At 37.7% G+C, this 20,638-nt stretch overlaps 1 protein-coding gene across 3 annotated transcripts in view; it reads left to right on the top strand.

Annotated features, from left to right (window-relative positions):
- The window catches only part of GPR15 (G protein-coupled receptor 15), a 40,034-nt gene extending 19,642 nt beyond the window's left edge, over positions 1 to 20,392 (top strand). Inside the window, exons 2-4 of one of the 3 annotated variants that reach the window (XM_069100728.1) lie at positions 748 to 822; positions 1,379 to 2,586; positions 19,906 to 20,392. In XM_069100728.1, the coding sequence (XP_068956829.1) occupies positions 1,505 to 2,584 (1,080 nt within the window). In that variant the 5' untranslated portion in view covers positions 748 to 822; positions 1,379 to 1,504 and the 3' untranslated portion in view covers positions 2,585 to 2,586; positions 19,906 to 20,392. Of the gene's footprint in view, positions 1 to 747; positions 4,107 to 19,905 lie in introns of those variants that run through there. The other 2 variants (XM_069100727.1, XM_069100726.1) reach the window with 2 other exon arrangements.
- Positions 20,393 to 20,638: the final 246 nt, after the last annotated feature.

The following is a 20,638-nucleotide window of genomic DNA, read 5'->3' as shown; positions in this document are numbered from 1 at the left end:
TTTGGAAAGTATTTAATGATCAACGAGGGAACCAGATTAGAAAAAGCTGAGAAGGGAATGAGAGGAGAGGAAGTGGAGGTGAAAGTAGGGACAGAATGTTTTTAGAAGTTTGAGAAAGAGAAAAGAGACACAAGAGGATGTTTGAGGATTTATGGAAGGTTTTGGGGGTCACGGGGCCATATTTGAAAACAGTCATTTCGACTATGACAAGTATACAAATTAACTTAGAGGAAGATAGTGTCTGCATCCAGAGAAAGAGCTGACAAATAGAAATGTTTATAGAATGGTTTATGGGTATATACATATCTGTGTCTCATGGTAGCCATCTTTAGGGTGGGGATGGAGGAGAGGGAAGAAAAAAGAAAGTTACATCATAATTTGGCTGTATTTTTGAAAGCAATAATGAGTTGTACAAAATAGATTTGTAGTTCCATGTATAATCATCTTTTTCCTCCTATTCTATTATGTTATGGAAATGCTCGTTTCCTTTCTTAAGTCCACAAAAATAAATACAAAATTAAAAAGAGAAGGAATCCATTGATCAGGAGAGGCGAAAGTTTAGAGAGATGGAACAATTTTCTGGAGAAGATGGGCGACAATGGGATCGAGGGAATTTGTGGAGGGGTTGGCTTTGGACATTGCCAAGGACTAGGATAAAGATAGAGAAAAGCAGAAGTCATGTCAGGTTTTTGAGTTGAAGAGAAGAAAAGAGGGAATTTGTGGTGAATAGTCTAATTTTTTTTTCAGGAAATGAAAGGAAAGTTCTTCACTGAGGAGGAAGGAGAATGAGAATTTATGAGAGACTTGAGAAGAAAAGAAAAGGTTTGGAAAAATTTTATGGGGAGTGGAATAAGGATTCAATTAGTAAAAACAAAAGACCTAGAGAAAAGGGGAATGAACCTGGAGCCATTTACTCAGTCTCTCAAAGCTCGAAATTGAAACAACCATTACCTCTTATCATTCCCAGCTATAGTTTCCTCATTTTTTGGGGGGGGCAATCTTGTGAACATGGGGTTTCTTCACCACTATCACCTACTCCGTAACTCTAAAAAATAAAACAACACCCTTCAAACCCCTAATGAAACAATATAGAAGATTTCTTGGTCTCAGGAAAGAAAAACATCCAACTTAAAGGAAGGCAAGGTATTGTAAAAAGATGAACTTGTTTGCTTTTAGTTGTGGCCAAACAGTATTTAAAAAACAGATTCAAAGTTTTGAAGAAAGACCAAAAAAAGAAATCTCCTTTGCTTTATGGTCAAATGCAAATGAGAATAACCACAACCACAACCAATGAGAACCAGACTACGCAGGCCTTTTTTTTTTTTTCTTGTTGGTAGAGGCTGGACTTACAAATGTGTTTTTATGCTCTGCTCAGCAGCTTTAAAGTGGTGGCAAAAGAAGGGGCCACCATATGAAACAACCTGTCTCAAGATTTGAGAAATCCTCACAAAACATCTGAAAGGTGTGAGAAGATTTGTGGCATTTCAGTACCTGAATTTTGGAGATGGATGAGACGACTCCGCTGAGCTATTTGGATAACTATGCTGCTAGCCAAGGTCCTGACTTTGAGGATGACCACTCGCACATCCTGTACACATCTGTCTTCCTTCCCATCTTCTACACTGCTGTGTTCCTGATCGGTGTTGTGGGGAACCTGATCCTAATTGGAGCCTTACATCTTAAAAGGGGAAGCCAAAGACTGATTGACATATTTATCATCAACCTGGCTGTCTCTGACTTTATTTTCCTTGTGACGCTGCCACTCTGGGTGGACAAGGAGGCATCCTTAGGCCTGTGGAGAACTGGCTCATTTCTGTGCAAGGGAAGCTCTTACATCATCTCAGTCAACATGCACAGTAGTGTCTTCTTCTTGACTTGCATGAGTGCTGAGCGCTACCTGGCTATCATGTGCCCTTCAGCATCCAGGAAATTCAGGAGGAAAGACTGCACTTACGGCGTCTGTGTTGGTGTCTGGTTCGTCTCCTGCCTCCTGGGGTTGCCCACTCTTTTGTCCAGGAACCTCACAGTGATCGAGGGCAAACCTTATTGCACAGAAGAGCCGGCCGATCTCTCTAAACGTGCTTGGGGCCTGGTATCCTTAATTTTCACTTTTTTTGTCCCTTTGCTGAGCATCTTGACCTGCTACTGTTCTATTGCCAGGAAATTGTGTGCGTACTACCAGCAGTCAGGAAAACACAACAAAAAGCTCCAAAAGTCCATAAAAATTATCTTCATTGTAGTGGCAGCCTTTGTCAGCTCCTGGCTGCCTTTTAACGTTTTTAAGGTTTTGTCCATCATCTCTGGGCTACAAGAAGAGCCCTTCTTTTCTTCAGCCATCCTCCAAGTGGGCATGGAGGTCTGTGGTCCTTTGGCATTCTCTAACAGTTGCATTAACCCTTTCATTTATTATTTCTTCGATGGCTATATACGGCGAGCTATTATCTGCTGTCTCTGTCCTTGTCTGAAGAATTCCAGCATTGGGAGCAGCACTGAAACCTCGGACAGTCACCTTAGTAAGATCTTCGCCAACTTCATTCATGGAGAGGATTTTTCTAGAAGGAGAAGACGTTCTGTGTCTCTGTAAAAGTAAGAGAGTGAAATAGTTTCAGGAAGAGTTTTGTTTTTTCTTAGGGGGCGGGGAAAGGGCCGTTCAGATGGTTTTTATCAGGAAAAAGAATAGAGAAGATAAGTGTTGAGGAGAAAATTCGGGTGTATTTCACAAGTTTAAGGATGAAGGAATATAACGGTTTGAATTAAGGGACGCTACTACATAAGGGAGAGAAAGGCTGTGGATGGGACTGAATCAATTGTTATTTATTCAAGTGGCCTGTCTTCTTGCTGACCTTTGCTGATCAAATGCATAACTTAAGAGGACTCCTGGACAATGGGTTCCAGCTGATATGATCCTTCCAAAGTGTTTTGTGATATGCTTTCAGCCTATTTTTCTCTACTTGGAACTATCTCACCTCTCTGGATATTGTGCTTCTGTGGGAAATACCCTTTGAGAAAATGAACATATTTCAGCCACTAACAAATATGGTCACAATGTCTGGGGTGAGCTTTATATGGTACCTGTATTTGATTTTTGCTGAGATCCAAATCAAAGTTCTCACTCCAATCCCATTGGCTTCTAAGTCATCTTTTGCCCTTAGTTCTTTCTCTACATTCCTAGAATGTTAGGGAGCCCCAGGGAGGATGGAATTAGGTTGAACTGAAAGGGGAGGGGTGGTGGTGAAGATGAATAATATTGTAAAATCTTTTTTTAACCTTCATAACTGCTGACAGCCCCTCCCTATCCTAGGAAGTGTCTTGAACTTGCTATGCTTTTTTAATCTGCTAGAGTCTTTATAGATTTATAGTATTTGGGTCAAGAAAGAAAACACAGGTCAAGTTCCATCCTTAGAAAGAGATCTGGCTAATGATCAGAGAGACTGATAGAAGGGTATTTTCGTGATGATACTTTAAGTAAATGCTTTTTAATGGTGTTTTATTATATGCGTCATGCTGTCTCATTAGCAGTAACTCCACAAATGAATGTTTTAACTTTCAGTAATTATATGGCTTTAATAACATAGATGGGCAATGTAAAATATGACTAACAATGTAATAATTGGTGGCACTTAGATTTCTGGTTCAGCCTAATGGAATGAATGACTTGTGTTTAAACTAAAATCTCAGGATCACACTTTTCTATGGCACTATTCACCATATATATTTTTAAGATATAGTTTAAGATATAGTCTATTTGTAGAAGATGTTCTATGCTATCCTACAGAGAGAAAAATGACTTTTTAAAATGTTACTGATCTTTAATATATAGGGTAGGGCCTTTGTCTTTAGTAAGACTTTTGTCTCCCTGATCAGAGATATTAGCAGATGTATATTTTCATAATGGTGTTTCAAGTTACTGATTTTTAATTTGATTTTCAAATCTATGTTGTACTCTCTCATTTGCAATAGTTTCATAAAGGAATTTTATAATTTGCCTTTAATGAAGTGTCTTTAATTCCATAGAAGAATCATTCAGAGCCCAGATCTTTTTTTAAAGCCACTCTTTCTATGCCATAAGATGCCTTTACTGAAAAATTCTAATAAATTAATTAACATAGTATAATGGCTATAGAAGGAACTTTTATATTTTTGTTGTTGTTGTTCAGTCATGTCTGACTCTATGTGACCCCACTTGAGGTTTTCTTGGCAAAGATATTGGGAGTCACTTGCCATAAGTGACTTATTGAAGGTGATACAGCTAGTGTCTGAGGCTAGGTCTGAACTTGAGTCTCCTTGACTCTAGGTCCTGTGCTCCATTCACTGCATTGCCCTAGCTGTCCAGTGGCTATAGAGGGAAAACGTTTATCTAATAATCTACAACACATCCAATGTTCTGGGAGAAATGACGGTTGATTTAAAAATAACCAGACCTCCTAACATCGAATACAGAGATGAAAACATATCTGAAAAGAGAAGTCAAGTCCTTTATTTTAATGAGTAGGTCACAATCCAGTGACATTGGGAAGGACAGAAACCCATTTCATAGATGGAAAGCCCCTTGTAGAGAGTAGTTTTTGTTGCTTTGTGTTAGAGAATTTGCTTTTATTGTAGCAGTTTTATACTAGGAAGTGAACATTTCCTTTGATAACTCGCTATGCGTAACCTACTTGTAAAATTTTTTAAATCTTCAAGTTATTCTATACATCATTCAATTCCAGATTTCATACATAAGCTTCATCCAAGTTTGAAAAACTATAGATTGAAAATGAGAAGCACCAGCATCAGGAAAAGGAGTCGGGCCAGTAGTTTTTCCATTTACTGGGACATTCAAAATAGAGGTAAACAGTTGTTAAGAGTCTTGCCTAGGGTCACATATAATCCATCTAAATATAAGCACCATAAATTGTCGTTTGCCATTAGCCTTCCTGAATAGAAAAAAATACAATCGTCTGGATTCTAGGTCTATCTGCCAAAAAAACAAAACAAAACTATGCTTTATGACCTTGGTTAAGTTACTTAATCTTTCTGACTTGATACAGTCTTCTGTGGAGTTTCCACCTCTATAAATTGAAACCATTTAAAAATGTTCCAATCTAATTTGGCCACAGAACACTGAAACTTTTTATTCTATTGACAAAACCTGTAAATGCTCATCAAGTGAAATGAAGAAGAAAGTCTAGCTACATGAAATACTCTTGGAGAAAAATAAAATGGAAACATTTGGGAGCAAAATAGAGAAAATCAAGCTATTTTCTTACTGAAAAGCAGTCATGCTCATAAGATATTTTTATTCATTATTTTATTTTTAATATTTTAGATAGGAAAAAACAAGCTTTTCTTTTAGTTTCCCCCCTCATTTATATATTTTTGGACATTCAAGTTTATTAGAAAATTGAGAAATATTAGACTAAGTCAAAGGTTCTTACATTTTTTGTGTTGTTGACCACCTTGGGAATTGGGTCAAGTCAACGAACTTCTCAGAAAAAAGTTTTTAATTCCATAAAATAATGTATGTAAGAAAACAAAGGAAGCCAATTATGTTGAAACACAGTTTTTTTTGTTGTTGTTTTGTTTTGTTTTTTTAAGCAATTGGGGTTAAGTAACTTGCTCAAGGTTACAGGGCCAGGTGTTTCTGGGTGGGTGCTAAGTGTCTGAGCCCGGATTTGAAACACAGTTTTCAAAACACTTTATAAAAAAATTCATAAATCCTAGGTTAAGAACCACTAGACGATATCCAAGATCTTTTCCAACTCTAACATAGAATTCCTATAATTTCTTATTTAGAATAATTTGCAAAACAATCATTCAGAAATTGCCACAGATTGAATACTATTTTTAAATCTGTAGTTACATAAAATGATTATCAGCTGCATAAAGGACTTTCACATATATTCCCAGGTCCTTTTTCCCTCAATCACCCACCTTTTGGCAATAAATGAGAGCTTACAAGCTTACAAGCCATACTTTTGCATTTTAAAATTTATAAAATTTCTAATAAGCAAATGTTTCCCCTACACCCACACCCACACCTTACACACACAACTCCCCACACACCATAAGAGCAATTTTCAGATGAAAACTAACCTGCTTTATTTTTTCCCAAATTTCTCCATTTTTTTCAACTGCAAAGAGTTATATTTTGCTCTGAGATGAACAGAGGTAGCTCTCCCCACTGCACAGGAAGCTATGTTCGTGACTGAATATAAAACGTGCCTAGAGGGTCACAAGTTAATTTCTAAATTGATAACAGAAATTTCAATATGAAAGTGAGTTGGATGAAAGAAATCTTCCTCTGATTCATTTTGACTACCCAAACCATCCTCCTCTGTGACAATATCGTAAGCTAGCAATGACTAGCATAATGTACATGCCAGAGAGAAAAAAAAAAATCCCAGTAGCTTTTACTCACAAAAACCACAAAGTGATAATGTGGCCCTGACTTCATCACAATGAATTCAAACCTTGCTGATATGACTAGACTTTTATAGTTGCTGTCCACTGGCAAAAGGATAGACTTTTCTAAGAAGAACCAACAGGAAGGAATCAGAAGAAAGGAATCTTATTGCTAGAACCTTTATTACTATTGTCAAGTGAATGTACCTTTTTCCCTTTACCAATCAAGGGGTTAGATTGGGTTCTCCCACCTTTTGGTACCTTAATGAATGGCAATGTGCCTTTTTATTAATCAGGTATATTCAGATACTAAATAATAACAGTGTAGGCTATTTTTCCAGGATAAGTGAAAATGCATCCAAAGAACTTAAAATTCCAATGAATATGCAATAAATAAATTGCTGTCTTCCTTTATGCTATAGTTGCAAGTCTAGATCTCAGAAAATATTATGCTTGTCACTCTTGAAATTCAGTTATAACTTAAGTGGGGTGATCAGTCCTTTACCCCAAGGAATCAAAATTTTTAAGAAACTGTCAGTACTTATACAAACAGCTTAGAAACAGCTGAACTAAGTACCTTGTTAGCAAGAATTAGTTAAGACAGGAAAATATCAAATGACTTCACCCGTTTTCACCCTCAGAAGCACTGTAGGTAGGCTGCTGTGGCCCTGGTCCTGCCCTTCTCCACACACATTGCTGGACACCCTAAAATAGGACTCAAGATATGTCAGGGCTATTACCTGATGGAACCTTGTGTCTCAGCCTTCTTAGCCCTTACCCTTTCAACAAAACTTGTCTTTAAAAAGTTGATTTCAGGATGCATTTTGTGAAAGTTTTAAAATGATTAGAGATGGTTCTGATGAAATATTTTAAAATATCATAAACTTATTAATTTGTTTTAAACACTAAATTTAAATTCATATTGGTGACAACCTAATTAATAAGGTCAAGGTTCTTAAAATGTGTCAATTCATCTAGCAAATTCTACCTATATATCTGATTTTTGTTTTCTGTTTTGTTTTAAATTTTTGGTTTTTATTGGGCCTCTGACTCTAATGGATAGTAATTCATTCACTAGAATTAGTCATTTAAAAATGATGACAATCCTGTAATTCTGATTCTTTTATTTGACAACTCCCATAATTCTTACCAAATTCTTGCTATTATCTGAGCCTAGAAGTATAATGATATTTCAAATTTCTAAGACATAGAAACATTCTGATTAAACCTGAAAAACTGGTTACCTGTGGCTAATATAAAAAGTGTTCAAGTAGAACAACTGGTTACTGTGATAGATTTTATTCTAGCTGTATCATATAAAATAAACATGTTCCTTAAAACAAGCGTGTCAGGTACAACTAAAGATGTCACATTCGTGCTATTTCAGGGTATTTTTCTCTCTTGTTAATTTAGAAGTTTCAGTGATGAGCTCTTCCTCCTCCTCTCCCCATCCCCATGTCACTGTCTAAGTCAGTCAACAAGCATTTATTAAGCCCTCACTGTGAGTCAGACTCTGTGCCTGTGAGCCGAGATCCAAAGGAAGGCAGAAATAATCCTCATACTCAAGGACTTTCCAGCTATCCCTTCCCCATTGCGATCAGGTGATGGAAGTGTGATTTTGATGCATTGCAGGTCAGCATAAGAAATTAAATGGCCATTTTTGAGGACTTTTGCAGAAGCCACAGATGACACAGAACAAGTTTAGAAACTCATAAATGTATACAAATATGTGTATAGTATTACATACTATCAACATATTTTTCTTTTAATACCATAATAATTCAAATTTCTACTCTGGTAAAAGGAAGGGCTAAAAATTTCCACGTAGATTTTCCAGAATCCTGGAAATCCACCTCTAACCCCCACGATGTGGAAAGGATAACTGTACATTCTAGCACCTGAGGGGACAGGGACACACCTCCTACGGAGGATAGTATTTGGACTGGATGTTATAGTAACCCAGAAATTCTATGAAGCAGAGGTGAAGAGGAAGATCATTTCTGTCATGGGAGAAAGCCAGGGAAAAGTTATGGAAATAGGATCTGGAGAGTTGTGAGTGAAAAGCATGAAGAAAAATAAGCATGGCGTCATGGAAAGAACTCAGAATTTGAAGATATCATAGGGTCATAGACTTAGCACTGGAAGGGACTTTAGGGGCCATCAGACCCAAGGCTTTAATTTCACAGATGAAGAAATTGAAGGACAGAGAAGTTAAATGTTTTATCCAAGGCCACACAGTCTCTAAGTGATAGAAGCAGGATATGAATCCAGGTCTTTCTAACTCCAAGTCCTGTTCCTTGAATATATTTTGCTGCCTCCCCAGGTCCAAAGACTTGAGCTCACATAATTTCGAAATGGTGTGTAAGTTGTCAAGTTGACGAACATAAACACGTTCCCTAGAAGTAGTCAGTAATTCTTGCTAAATCTCTTCCACAGTGAAAGTGCTTTCATTTGTTCTGGAATTCAGTGGTCTAATCCCCAAAATACATATTTTGAAGTGGGCTTTCATCTATCTGACAAAATTGATGTGTGGGAAGTGCTTTGTAAATTGTGAATAGAGCAGTGGAGTTGTAGTCAGAAAAACCCAAGTTCAAGTCTGACCCCAGACACTAGATAACTGTGTGACTCTGGGAAAGTCACTTCACCTCTCTGCCTCAGTTTGGTCATCTGTAACATGTGGTATAGCACCTACCTCTCTGGGTTGTTGTGAGCATCAGATGAAATAATATTGTAAAGCACTTCTCAGTCCTGAAAACATTATATAAATGCTGGCTATTGTTATCAAGGCATCACATGAGTGTTATTACTACCTCCACCATAAGTGATAAAAATAATGATTCTGCCCTAAATAAAGTAAATGAGTTTTCCATATATTGAATAACTATCCTAAGCCCCTCATCCAGACAGTGATTTAGTGGGCGATGCCCTCTCTATTACTCTTCTTTGGTGGCAAAACCAAAACTATTCAAAAAGAGAGCAAATAAAGGGGAGAATGAAACTCAGCCTGTGGTTTTATGTTTGTCACAAAAATATAGATTTTGTGTTATCTCTGAGGGAGGATGGGAACAGCAACCTGCATTTCTAATGAAGCTGATGTCCCTATCTTGCAGCTCTGCCCTGGTGTATTCACATAAATAGTTCAAAATTTTAAAAAAGATAATATCTTTTTAGCTGAAATCTGAGCTTTGGCAACTGGTATAAGAACTGGGATTTTAAATAACAATATCACAGACTTTTAGAAAATATGCCTTATCTTTAAGGTGCCTTTTTTAGACAACAAATCTTGAATCTCAGTGTTGGAGTTTTGGATTCTCAAACTTTGCCTTGTCATACTTTGCTTTAGCCTCTTTGGTTGAGTTACTCTCCACTCAGATTAGCCCTGATACTTCCAATAAACAATATTCCCGTAATATCTAGGAGCACTTAGCTCCATAAGGACATAGTTGAACTAAATTCTAACGTTACAATTATTAAATAGTAGGACATACATAATTGTAATAACAATAGTTATCATATTATACTTTATAATAGGAATTGTAATGATATACAGGTAGATTGGTATGTGCCCTTTACATACTGTTCTGAATGTAAATTTCTACTAAACATTAAGCCTACTCTAGACCTTAAGTTATGCCAGCATAGGTTACTTTACTAGGGAATGTGTATACATGCAGAGTAGCTACAGTCTCAATGAATATGCACAAAATAAGCCACTCTCTGGTTTTTATACTACTGGTGTAAAAGTAGATTTCAGAAAGCATTATATTTGTCACTTCTATGGGGGGAATTGAGAATCATAACCGGAATGAGGTGAGCAGTCCTTTTCCCTAGGACACCCAGATTTAGAGGGAGTTATCAGGACTTATACTCCTTCAATAGCTTGAAACAACTGAACTCAGCACCTTGTTAGTGAGAATATTTGATTAAAATAGGAAATTACTGGAAGGTTCTCTGCTTTCTACCCCATGGAGAAGCAGCATTCGTCAACTGCAGTAAGAATTAAAAAATAAAAGAGTGATGCTAAGTACTTAACGCTTTTCGTTTCTGCTTCTGAGAGGAAGCCACATGATACAGGGGGAAAAAACAACACAGCATATGGAGTCGGTGGACCTGGGTTCAAATCTTGCCTCTGAAAATAACTACCTATGTAACCATGGGCAAGTCTCATGACCTTTCTAGGCTTAGGTTTCCTCATCTGTGAAATGAAGCAGTTGGATTATATGGACTCTGAGGTTACCAGCTCTAGATGATTCTTCTTATGAGTAAGTTTTGCTTTAAATGGCCAATTTTTATGTAATACAGCATTTCTTTCTTTATCTCAAGTATCTTAACTTGAAAACCCTATGTTTCTAAATCTTCCTATATTGACACTTTCTGGAAGGAGCATGGGCTAACTCTAGTCTTATGGAAAAATACATTCAAGTAATTACTTTGTGGCTTCTTTTACTGGCTCCAGGAACACGGTATAATTTCTCATGTCTTATTCCTGTTGGTCTTGCTTTGGCAAATTGCAGTAGAATTTGACCACATCAAATCTAAAATAAACAAGCTTATTACCTAACTGTGATAGCCACAAAAGGAAATAGAGGAAGAGAAGAATAAGAAGAAATTAGAGAAATAGCAGCAACTTGGGGCTCATTTCCTTGAAAATATGTGCCAATCCATCACCCATTTATTAAGCACCTACTGCATGCCAAGCGCTGTGCTACGCACTTGGGACACAAGAAGAAAGTGCAGCTGTCCTCATTCTTGATGAACATTCCTCAAACAACCTACTAACATTAAAATCTTTGATCTTGGTAGGAATAAAAAGCTGATCTTTAATAGCAACTTCTAATTATTTGCATAGTCTGTGAGACTCTTCATCTTGTGCACCAAAGTATACCTAATAGGTGGGAGATGCCTCTATTGTTACTTTTGTACAACAAGATTTTACAAATCAGTCAAACCTCCTCTATATCTCGTTCATGCTCACTCAGAGGAAATCACCCACATTAAAGGATGGTGGAGGTATGACTAGCTCTAACCAGAAAATGATTACTATTTTAGTGTTGACATGGACAGAGTAAGAACTGTAGTTACACCTTTGTGTGTGTGTGTGTGTGTGTGTGTGTGTGTGTGTGTGTGAGTCCTGAGGATTTGCTCCAATCACAGATTTCCTATTTCATAGAATCATAGATTTACAATTGGAAGGCAGTTTAGAAGTCATGGAATCCAACCCTTTTATTTCATAAATGAGAAAGCTGAGGCTGGGAGAAGTTAAGGGACTCATCCAGGGTCATACAGCTAGTAAATGTCTGAGCAGAATTTGAACTCGTTTTCTTGGCTCCAAATCTAGTTCTCTATCCACTGCATCACCTTGCTGCCAAAGACCTTCCCTCCAGGAGTTAAACTTGGTCCCAACTATTAGAAGCCCAAATGCTAGATCATTATTTCTAGTAAGAGTAAATTTTGCTTTAGATCTCCAATCTTTATGTGAAATGATTTATTTTTTCTTTATCTCAATTATCTTGACCTGTACTTCTAAATCTTCTTATATTGACACTTTCTGGAATGAGCATAAACTAATCAGTTTTATGGGAAAATACATTAGAATAATTGCTTTGTAGATTTTAGACCACCAGGTAAAATCAAGTGAGAGTCAGTGAAAGAGAAGACTTGAACCCTAAAATTCTAACTATTGAAGACTTACTTCACAAAGATTTATTAGGCAAAACACTCTACTAGATAGTGAGAATGCAAAGAGAAGAATCAGTCCTTGCCTTCAGGGAGTTCACATTCTACTGGGAAGAGGTGACATATACACATGTAAAAAAATGCCAATCACTTTTAAGAGAGAAAGAAACATGACAGGGATGGAGAGAAGAGAAGCTGTATGTGTGGAGCCGTGAGTGGGGGGAAATTAGGAAAATCCTTGCAATAAGAGATGACATCTGAGGTGATAAAGGAAGGAGAAAGGAGATGTAGTATATTCTAGGCTTGAAGAACAGATTGTGCTAAGTTAGAAACTGGAAATAGAATGTTGTGTGTAACATTAAGCATAGCCTGAATATAGAATAATGAAAGAAAATAATATGAAATGTCTGTAAAGAGAGTTTGGAGACAGGTTGTCAATAATTTTCAATGTCAGGTTGAGGAATTTCTGTTTTTCCTAGAGGTCATATGGAGCCACTGAAGATTTTTGAGCAGGGAAGTGACACAATTAGACCTATGTCTTAAGAAATTTTTTTGGCATCCACAATGGCAAATGGATTGGGAGAAGGAAAGATGAAAAGCAAGGAAATCGATTATTAGTCCAGATGACAAATGATAATGGTCTGAATTATGGGGTTGGCCTGTGACTAGGAACAAAGGGACACATGTACAAGATGCAGAGGTAGGAATGGGTGATAACATGATGATACAGAGGTAGGAATGGGTGATAACATGAGCCTCTGCTTCTGTTTCTGGGAACAGTAATTAAGTCAACCCTATTATTTCTAGAAAAGACATATTAACCAGTTGCCCTGTGACTCCACTCATTATCCCAGTAATATTCCATAATGAAATACCCTTAGACAAGACCCCAATATGCTTTATCTTCTGCAGTAAAATGGCCAGTTATTTCTGGGTGTGGTGCTGAGTATCTGAGCCCAGATTTGATCCCCAGGTCATCCCAACACTGGAGCCAGTGCTCTTATTCGCTGAGCCACCTGGCCGCCCCTAAGCAATTGGGGTTAAGTTACTTGCTCAAGGTTACACGGCCAGGTGTTTCTGGGTGGGTGCTAAGTGTCTGAGCCCGGGATTCAATCTCCAGGTCTGGAACTCTATCTATTCTGCTATCTAGGTGCACCTACTTTGGAGAAGAGAAGATCTGAAAGTGATAATAATATCTTCTCCAAAAACTTAACTTTTCTAGCTCATGGAATCACAGGACTAGTAGATGAAAGAGACATAAGACAAAAATGACAAGTTTCAGATAGGAAACTGAGGCAGACAAATATTAAGTCACTTGCCCAAGGTAGTAAGTAGCAAAGGGAGTATACAAGCTCATATACTGGACTTCAGATTAGACTCTCCAGCATCTCTCATTGCCTCTCAGCTGGTCCTTGGAAAGCTTGGTCTCTAGTCCTTCACACAAAGTCACATAATATTTCAGGTGTGGTCTGAACAAAGTATGATGGGACCACAACTTTGATGTTTTGTACACATCCTCATTTGTAAGCCTTTTTATTTTCATAGAAAGAAAATTTTTATATTTTTCATTTCTTTATGATATTTAGAAAAAGCCAAAGCATCCCTAGAAGCTCTTTGTCTTCCCACGAGTTATTTCACTTTGAATTTCTTTATGAGAAGACCATGGGTTTGGTGCTGTGAACATGTTCTTGTAACCCTTTTCCAATGCTAGTATCTGTAGGATCTGGAGCAAATCTCTTCACTTCCTTTCCTTATGTATAAAATGAGAAGGTTGGATTGCATGACTTCTGAGGTCCCCTCCCAGCTTTTTCCTGATTTTATGATCTTTCTAGGCATTTAACTTTTAAAACATGTTTTGATACAAATTTAGCCATATCTCAAAATATAGAACATTCTATATATAGAATATATAGAACGTAAATATGTATATATTTATAGCTATAGAGAAACATCTAAACTTTATTGTGGCCTTCTGGGGGAGGGGATTGGAGAGAAGGAAAAAAAGAACAAAGTAAAAAAGTACATAGCAGAGGATAAAAGAAAACTCACAAGGAAGCAAAGAAAAGGTGGACAGTTCTCAAAACAATGAGTATTATTTATCACATAGGTTTTCTTGAAATGAAAATTTATTGTTACATATTTTAAATCCTCTCTTATGTTCTGCTATGCACACGGTATGTTTTTTTTCTTCCTTTTTGGAGGGGAGAAGGTAGGACAATTGGGGTTAAGTGACTTGCCCAAGGTCACACGGCTAGTTTTTGTGTTAAGTTTCTGAGGCTGGATTTGAACTCAGGTCCTCCTGCCTCCAGGACCAGTGCTTCATCCACTTTGCCTCACATATATAGTTATATGTTGAAAAATAACCATCACCAAAGACCACAGTCAGGTTTTATATAATGAAGATTTGGGGAAAAGGTGGGGCCTTTATTTGCATCAATTTGGAAGCTGGAAGTTTTACTATCTTTTTCAGAAATTCAGTATGAAAAGAAACATACTTAATCTGAATGGAAAATAATATCATCAACAGGAAAAATAACATCAGTCTGAGAGTTACCTATTTTTTACCAAAACTCGAAGAAAATGATCATCCATCTGGGGCTAGTCTTGGCCATAGCCGCTCACCCTAAAGTTGTGACCCCTTTTACTAAGAGAATCAAATAGACACAGCATTGTCACACTTTCACAATAACTGTTACAATTGTGTTCAAAAAGGGTGGAGACAAAAAACTGTCAAACTCATCAGTTAAGCTACAAAAAGCTGATATTAACATACTGCTCAGAATTAATCTTTATAAAAATATGGAAACAGCAAAGGGCAAAAAGAACCCTTTCACTAAACTCTTTAATATCTATTTAGCCCAAGGGTTTCTTAAACTTTGTTTTCCATGGCAAAGTGAACCTTTGGCCTATAGACCTTTTCTCTAAGTAATGTTTTTAAGTGTATAAAATAAAATACACAGGCTTACAAAGGAAATTAGTTATCCTGAACTATAATGTGGTATACTATATAACATATTATAGTATATGACATATTATACCATAATATATTCATCTATCTATGTATATGTATGTATGTGTTTAAATATATTTCTATCTGGACATAGATACACATATACATAAATACATGCATATGTGTATAGATACATACAAATATACACACATGCATGCACAAATCTATATCTATTTATCATATTTCTGAACCCCAAGATAAGAACCTATGATCTAACCTGTGGAATGCTGAATATTTAAGAAACTATTTGATTCATTATTATAAGAATATAAGTATTATAAGAAAGTTCAATAGTCAGGAAAAACTTGATTTGAGTCTTCTCTCTGCCACTCCCTGGTAATGTGTCGTTGAACAAGTCATTCAAAAACTCTGATTCTCTATTTCCTCATTTACAAGGTGTGGGTGGTTTGGAGTAGAGAACCTTTTAAGTCCCTTCCAGATCTAATATTGTATAAATCCATAAAGTTATTTACAAATGATCCATTAGGGTGCTTAGGATAGCCAGGTGATCTTGGAGATTCTTGTTTCTAAGAATATCAAATAATGCCTCATCCTGAGGAAGTGTCTCTTGAAGGCAGTAAAAAGTTCATAAATAATTTACTCCCATAATATGATGCAGAAGACAGATTATATCCAAGCTAAAAAGAACAGGTGCCATTTTTCTAATTTCTTATTTCAAATGATAAGGAAAGAATTCTTTTTTAAAGTTTATTTTATGAAATCAGGTATACCTACTCTCTGGGGGTTCTGCCATATTTAAAAGTTTAGATCAGTTCTTTTAAAGTGCAAATGTTGGGGGCTAACCATGTTGTATCAGACTTCTCCTTATATGTAATTATGCTGACAAACTAAGACTTCCTAATTCAGTGGGGTATTTGTTCTGCTGCAATAGGAAGGAAACCAGAGAATTAGACAGAGTTTGATGGTCTTTTGTCTCCACCCTTTTTGAATACAGTTGAAACAGTTATTGTAAAAGTTCAAGAAAGCTACAACTGTTTGATTCTCTTAGTAACAGGGGCATGTATGTATATATGTGTGTTTAAAGATTTGTTTCTATCTAGACATAGAAATACATATACATAAATACATACATATGTGTGACAATATGTACAGATACACAAACATATACACATTCATGCACACATCTATCTATCTATAATGTTTCTTGAGTCCAAGACATATACAATTTTCCAACCCACATGGATTACTAGGGAAGGAACCAGGAATTGAAAATATCCCTATGTCTTGACCTTTGAAATAGACACAACATTAGGGAATGGAGTTCTGTTCCATTTATAATATCAAGTAACATGTTGGAGAAGTTCTAGCTGACAGGTTCTTAACTTAGGATCCATGAACCTACCCCTAGGAATTCATGGATAGATTTCAAGGATTCATGAACTTTGATGGGAAAAACAATGACATTTTTATTTTCACTGATCTCTACTGCAATCTGTCATTTTCTTCTCTCATGACTAGCAATAAGACATTATTCTGAAGGGGACTTTAGGCTTCACCAGATGACCAAAAAGTCCATGACACAGCAATGGTAAAGAACTCCTGCTCTAGATAGAGATGCTCTATACTCATTACCAAGGAAAAGACCTCTTGGACTATTTCCCTTAGCTAGTTAGCTGGACAGATGGATGGACAGATGGTTAGGAAGGTAGATGTAGTAATTATAGAGCATTTCTTTAGAGCTTACTGTGCAGAAGATACTGTAAACTAAGTGCAAGGTATAGAACATCATTTATTCCACTATTGGTTTCACCAAATGTTTTCTGTTGCAGAATTTTGGATATTATTAGCATGCGTCCAAAGAACCATATGCTAACTCTAGCGTTCTCTGCTCTGGCTGAAGCATCTTCAATATGCTTAGTAAAGTACAATGGAACTACTCTCATTGGAAACAATACAAGGTTCAAATGAGTTCATTTTCACACAGTGTTTGGTGCTAGGAGAAATACCAATTCAACAAACATTTATCAAGAGTATATTATTTGTCAGATTCTTTGCTAAAAAAGCCTGTGTATTATATGTCATATATATTATGTGATGTATAATGTGTATTATATAAGGTACATCAGAGAGGTATAACACAAAGGATTATGTGACTCTGCGATGTCTTCCTTCTGAGAGGAATCGTAGGGGGTGGACTAGAGTTGAGGAGACATAGTCAGTGGTGACCTCTAAGGCTGAGCTCTAAAGAATGAATAGGAATAGCTAGATGGCACAGTGGATACAGCAATAGATTGGTCCTGGAATCAGGAGGACCTGAGTTCAAATAAGACCTTATCTATTTACTAGCTATGTGACCCTCAGCCAGTCACTTAACCCTGATTAGCTCAAGAAAGAAAAAAAAGAATACGAATTCAATGAGAAAGTGCTCCCTTCAAGAGATCTAAGTAAAGGTACAGTTCATAGGAGAGTGCAGGGCATATTTAAGGGAAAGAGTAGTCCTTTTGTTTAAGATTTTTTTTTTGGGGGGGGAAGGCAAAACAATTGGGGTTAAGTGACTCGCTCAAGGTCACACAGCTAATAAATGTACCAAGTAAGTGTCTGAGATCACATTTGAACTCAGGTCCTCCTGACTCCAGGGCAGATGCCACTTAGCTGCCTCTGTTTAAGATTTCTTAATCCCAAGTAGTTAGAACACTCCCTGAAGTACTGTCCTCTAAACATCCCAACACGCCTCACAGTTATGTCTTTGCAGGGAAACCTTTACCCTGAGAGTGGTGCCCCTCACAGCATTCTCATGATGGCAAAGGCCCGAGTGGTGTCAAGCTGAGTAGTCTTCAGTATCCCAAGGAAAATGATTCATCGCTACCCAGGATGTGGCCTCTGTTACGTTGAATAGCTTCCACAGATTAAGAACAAAAATCGATGTATGCCAATTCTAGCTAATTTGTTGATGCTGCTTATGTTTTCTAGATAAGTCACACAGGGAAAGTTTTTTAAGCTATTGAATATACCTTGTTCCTGGATATGCTGTCTTTCATATGCTGCAGAGATAAGAAACTCTGCTGGGGGGAGGGAGGAGTCTTCCCCTCCCACACTGATTCTTTTGTCAAGGCAAACTAGGCCATCTTTTGCCCCAATTCTTAAGTTCTTTACCAAGTTCTAGAGTCTTTAGTTACTGATCAGGTGTTGTCTCCAAAAACCTGAAACCTGGGACCATCATCTGGGGCCATCACCGGTTGTCCTGACTTAGGTCTTGCCCCTGGACTTGCATGACCCTGGAGGAGAAAGTGAGGCTGGGCACTTTGCACAGATCTGCCTCACTTAAATCCAACTAACTTGCAAGTTAAGACATCACCCTGCTGTTGTCATTGGTCCTGTTTGAGAACAAATGACAAAAAACAGCCAACTCTACCGGTTCTCCGACTTTTCCAAGTGCTCCTTCTGTCTTCTTCACTACCACTTAGTCTTGTACCTGACTCCTTAATGCAGGCATCTGCAGGGCTCTGTCCTTAGCCTTCTCACCTTCTCTTTCTAGAATTTCTTCCCTTGGCAGTCTCATTCATTCCTCCTAATCCAGATGGAATTTCCTTAAAGGGAAATATCATTGCATTCTTGTCTTTGAATCCCTAGCACCAAGCAAAGTGTGTGACCCCTGGTAGGTACTTAACAGATGCTAATGAATGGATGGATCTGCTCTTCTGGCTTCAGCTACTGCCCCTAAGCAGATAGCCCTCAAATTTGAATCTTCAGTCTGGGCCTTTCTCCTCAGTTCCAAATCCCAGTTCCCACCTGCTAAGCACACACGTTGGGCTGGATGTCTCCCTGGCAGTTCAGACTTCTTATGTCCCAAACTGGGTTTGTCATCTCCCCATCCTTCCACTCCCTAGTACGAGTGCTGGTCCTGCGGTTTGCTTTGGCTTTTCCTTCTGAAGTTCCACTCTCCTTCACCGTGTGTATGACCTGGGGATGGGGTCTCTCTCCTTCCTTTTATTTCTCGTATTCCAGTAAATTGGCCTACTTAGCTGCTTCCCCTTCTACATCTTGTGCAGCCATCTCCTCTGCTTCCCACTGACACCACTTTAATATAGGTCCTCATTACCAACTGTCTACACTATTGTAATATGCTTCAAACGGCTCTTTGCCCTGTCTCTCTCTTCTCTACAATTCCTCCTTAACAGTACTACTGAAAAAATATTGCTTATGCTTTTTTCTGCTTGTGTCATTCCTCTGCTCAAAAAATCCTAACCAACTTCTTAAGGCTTGTCATTCAAGGTCTTCTGCGATCGAGGATGAGTTTCACTCTCCACTCTTATCTGACTTTCTAACCTTTTTAGTCCCCAAACACATTGTACATCCTCCTGTATCTATACTCATCCTGTTCTGTTTGCCTGATATATCTTGGCATCTTTTTTTTTTCTTCATTGAACTCAATGACCCATCCAGGGGCAGCGAGGTAGCACAATAGAGCATTGGCCCTAGAATCAGGAGGCTCTGAATTTAGATCTGGCATCAGGCATTTATTAGCTATGTGACTCTGGGCGAGTCACTTAACCTCTATTGCCTCCAAAAAAAAAACCAATCCAGATCAGTCAGTCAACAAGCATTCACTATGTGTCATGCATCATACTAAGTGCTGGGTAAGCGAGGAAATTTTTAAAACACAGTCCTTTCCTAATGGAGCTCACATTTGAATGAAGGAGGAAACATACAAGATATAGGCAAATGCCAACTTTTCTCTCCCTGATGCCCAGTCAGGTATGACCTGCCTCATCATTTCTCACATAGCACTTTGTTTTATGCTCCTCTAAGGCATGTAGTTTGTATGTAATATTGCCCCTTGTGATTATGAGTGTGTGTTTTCATTTCTTCAACAGATTCCTGTTTGGCATAATGGAAAAGGTGCTGATCCACCAAAATCAACAAGACCTGCTTCCTTTGAAGGCCTTATCTGACACTTAGGAGACAAGTCACAAACTCTGAGTCTTAGTTTTCTCTAAGGTCCCCTTCCAGCAGTAAATGCATGATCTTTTAATAGTCATTTCTATTCTAAACTCTGTAAGAGCAGGGGTTACGCTTTCAGCATCCCATCTTTGATAGTAGCTAGTTGAGTTCTCTTTATACAGAGGGTGCTTAATAAATGCTTTAATGAATAAATATTGGAAAGTTTTGTTTTGGACTTTTTTTTTTTAAACAATTGGGGTTAAGTAACTTGCTCAAGGTAACATGGCCAGTTATTTTGTGTGGGTGTTAAGTATCTGAGGCTGGAACCGATCCTGGGTCTTCTGACTCCAAGGCAAGTGCTCTTACTCACTGCACCACCTGACCGCCCCTCTTTTGGACTTTTAACTGAGAATTCATTTTATTATACACATCCTCAGCTATCTCATGCTAATAAAACCAAACCTTGAGCATATGTTTTAGAATTTAGTACTGGATGGAGCCTAGATGCCTGCAGTTGCTAAAGATAGTCCTTAAGATAAAACTCCCATGGTCTCTGGGTAATAGCAGTAGTTTCTGAAGGTGTGCTCTTATGTCCTATAGTACACAGTACTGGTAGTGTAAGGGATGTAGAGATGGTTGGAACCTCATCAAGTCCAATCCTCACAT

The sequence above is a fragment of the Petaurus breviceps genome, unplaced genomic scaffold (genome assembly GCF_028583685.1).
Source record: "Petaurus breviceps papuanus isolate PSGF00001 unplaced genomic scaffold, PetGlider_PUasm1.0 419, whole genome shotgun sequence".
NCBI classification, from domain to species: domain Eukaryota; kingdom Metazoa; phylum Chordata; class Mammalia; order Diprotodontia; family Petauridae; genus Petaurus; species Petaurus breviceps.
The sequence above is the reverse complement of the archived record's forward strand: the minus strand, read 5'-3'. Positions and strand labels throughout refer to the sequence as shown.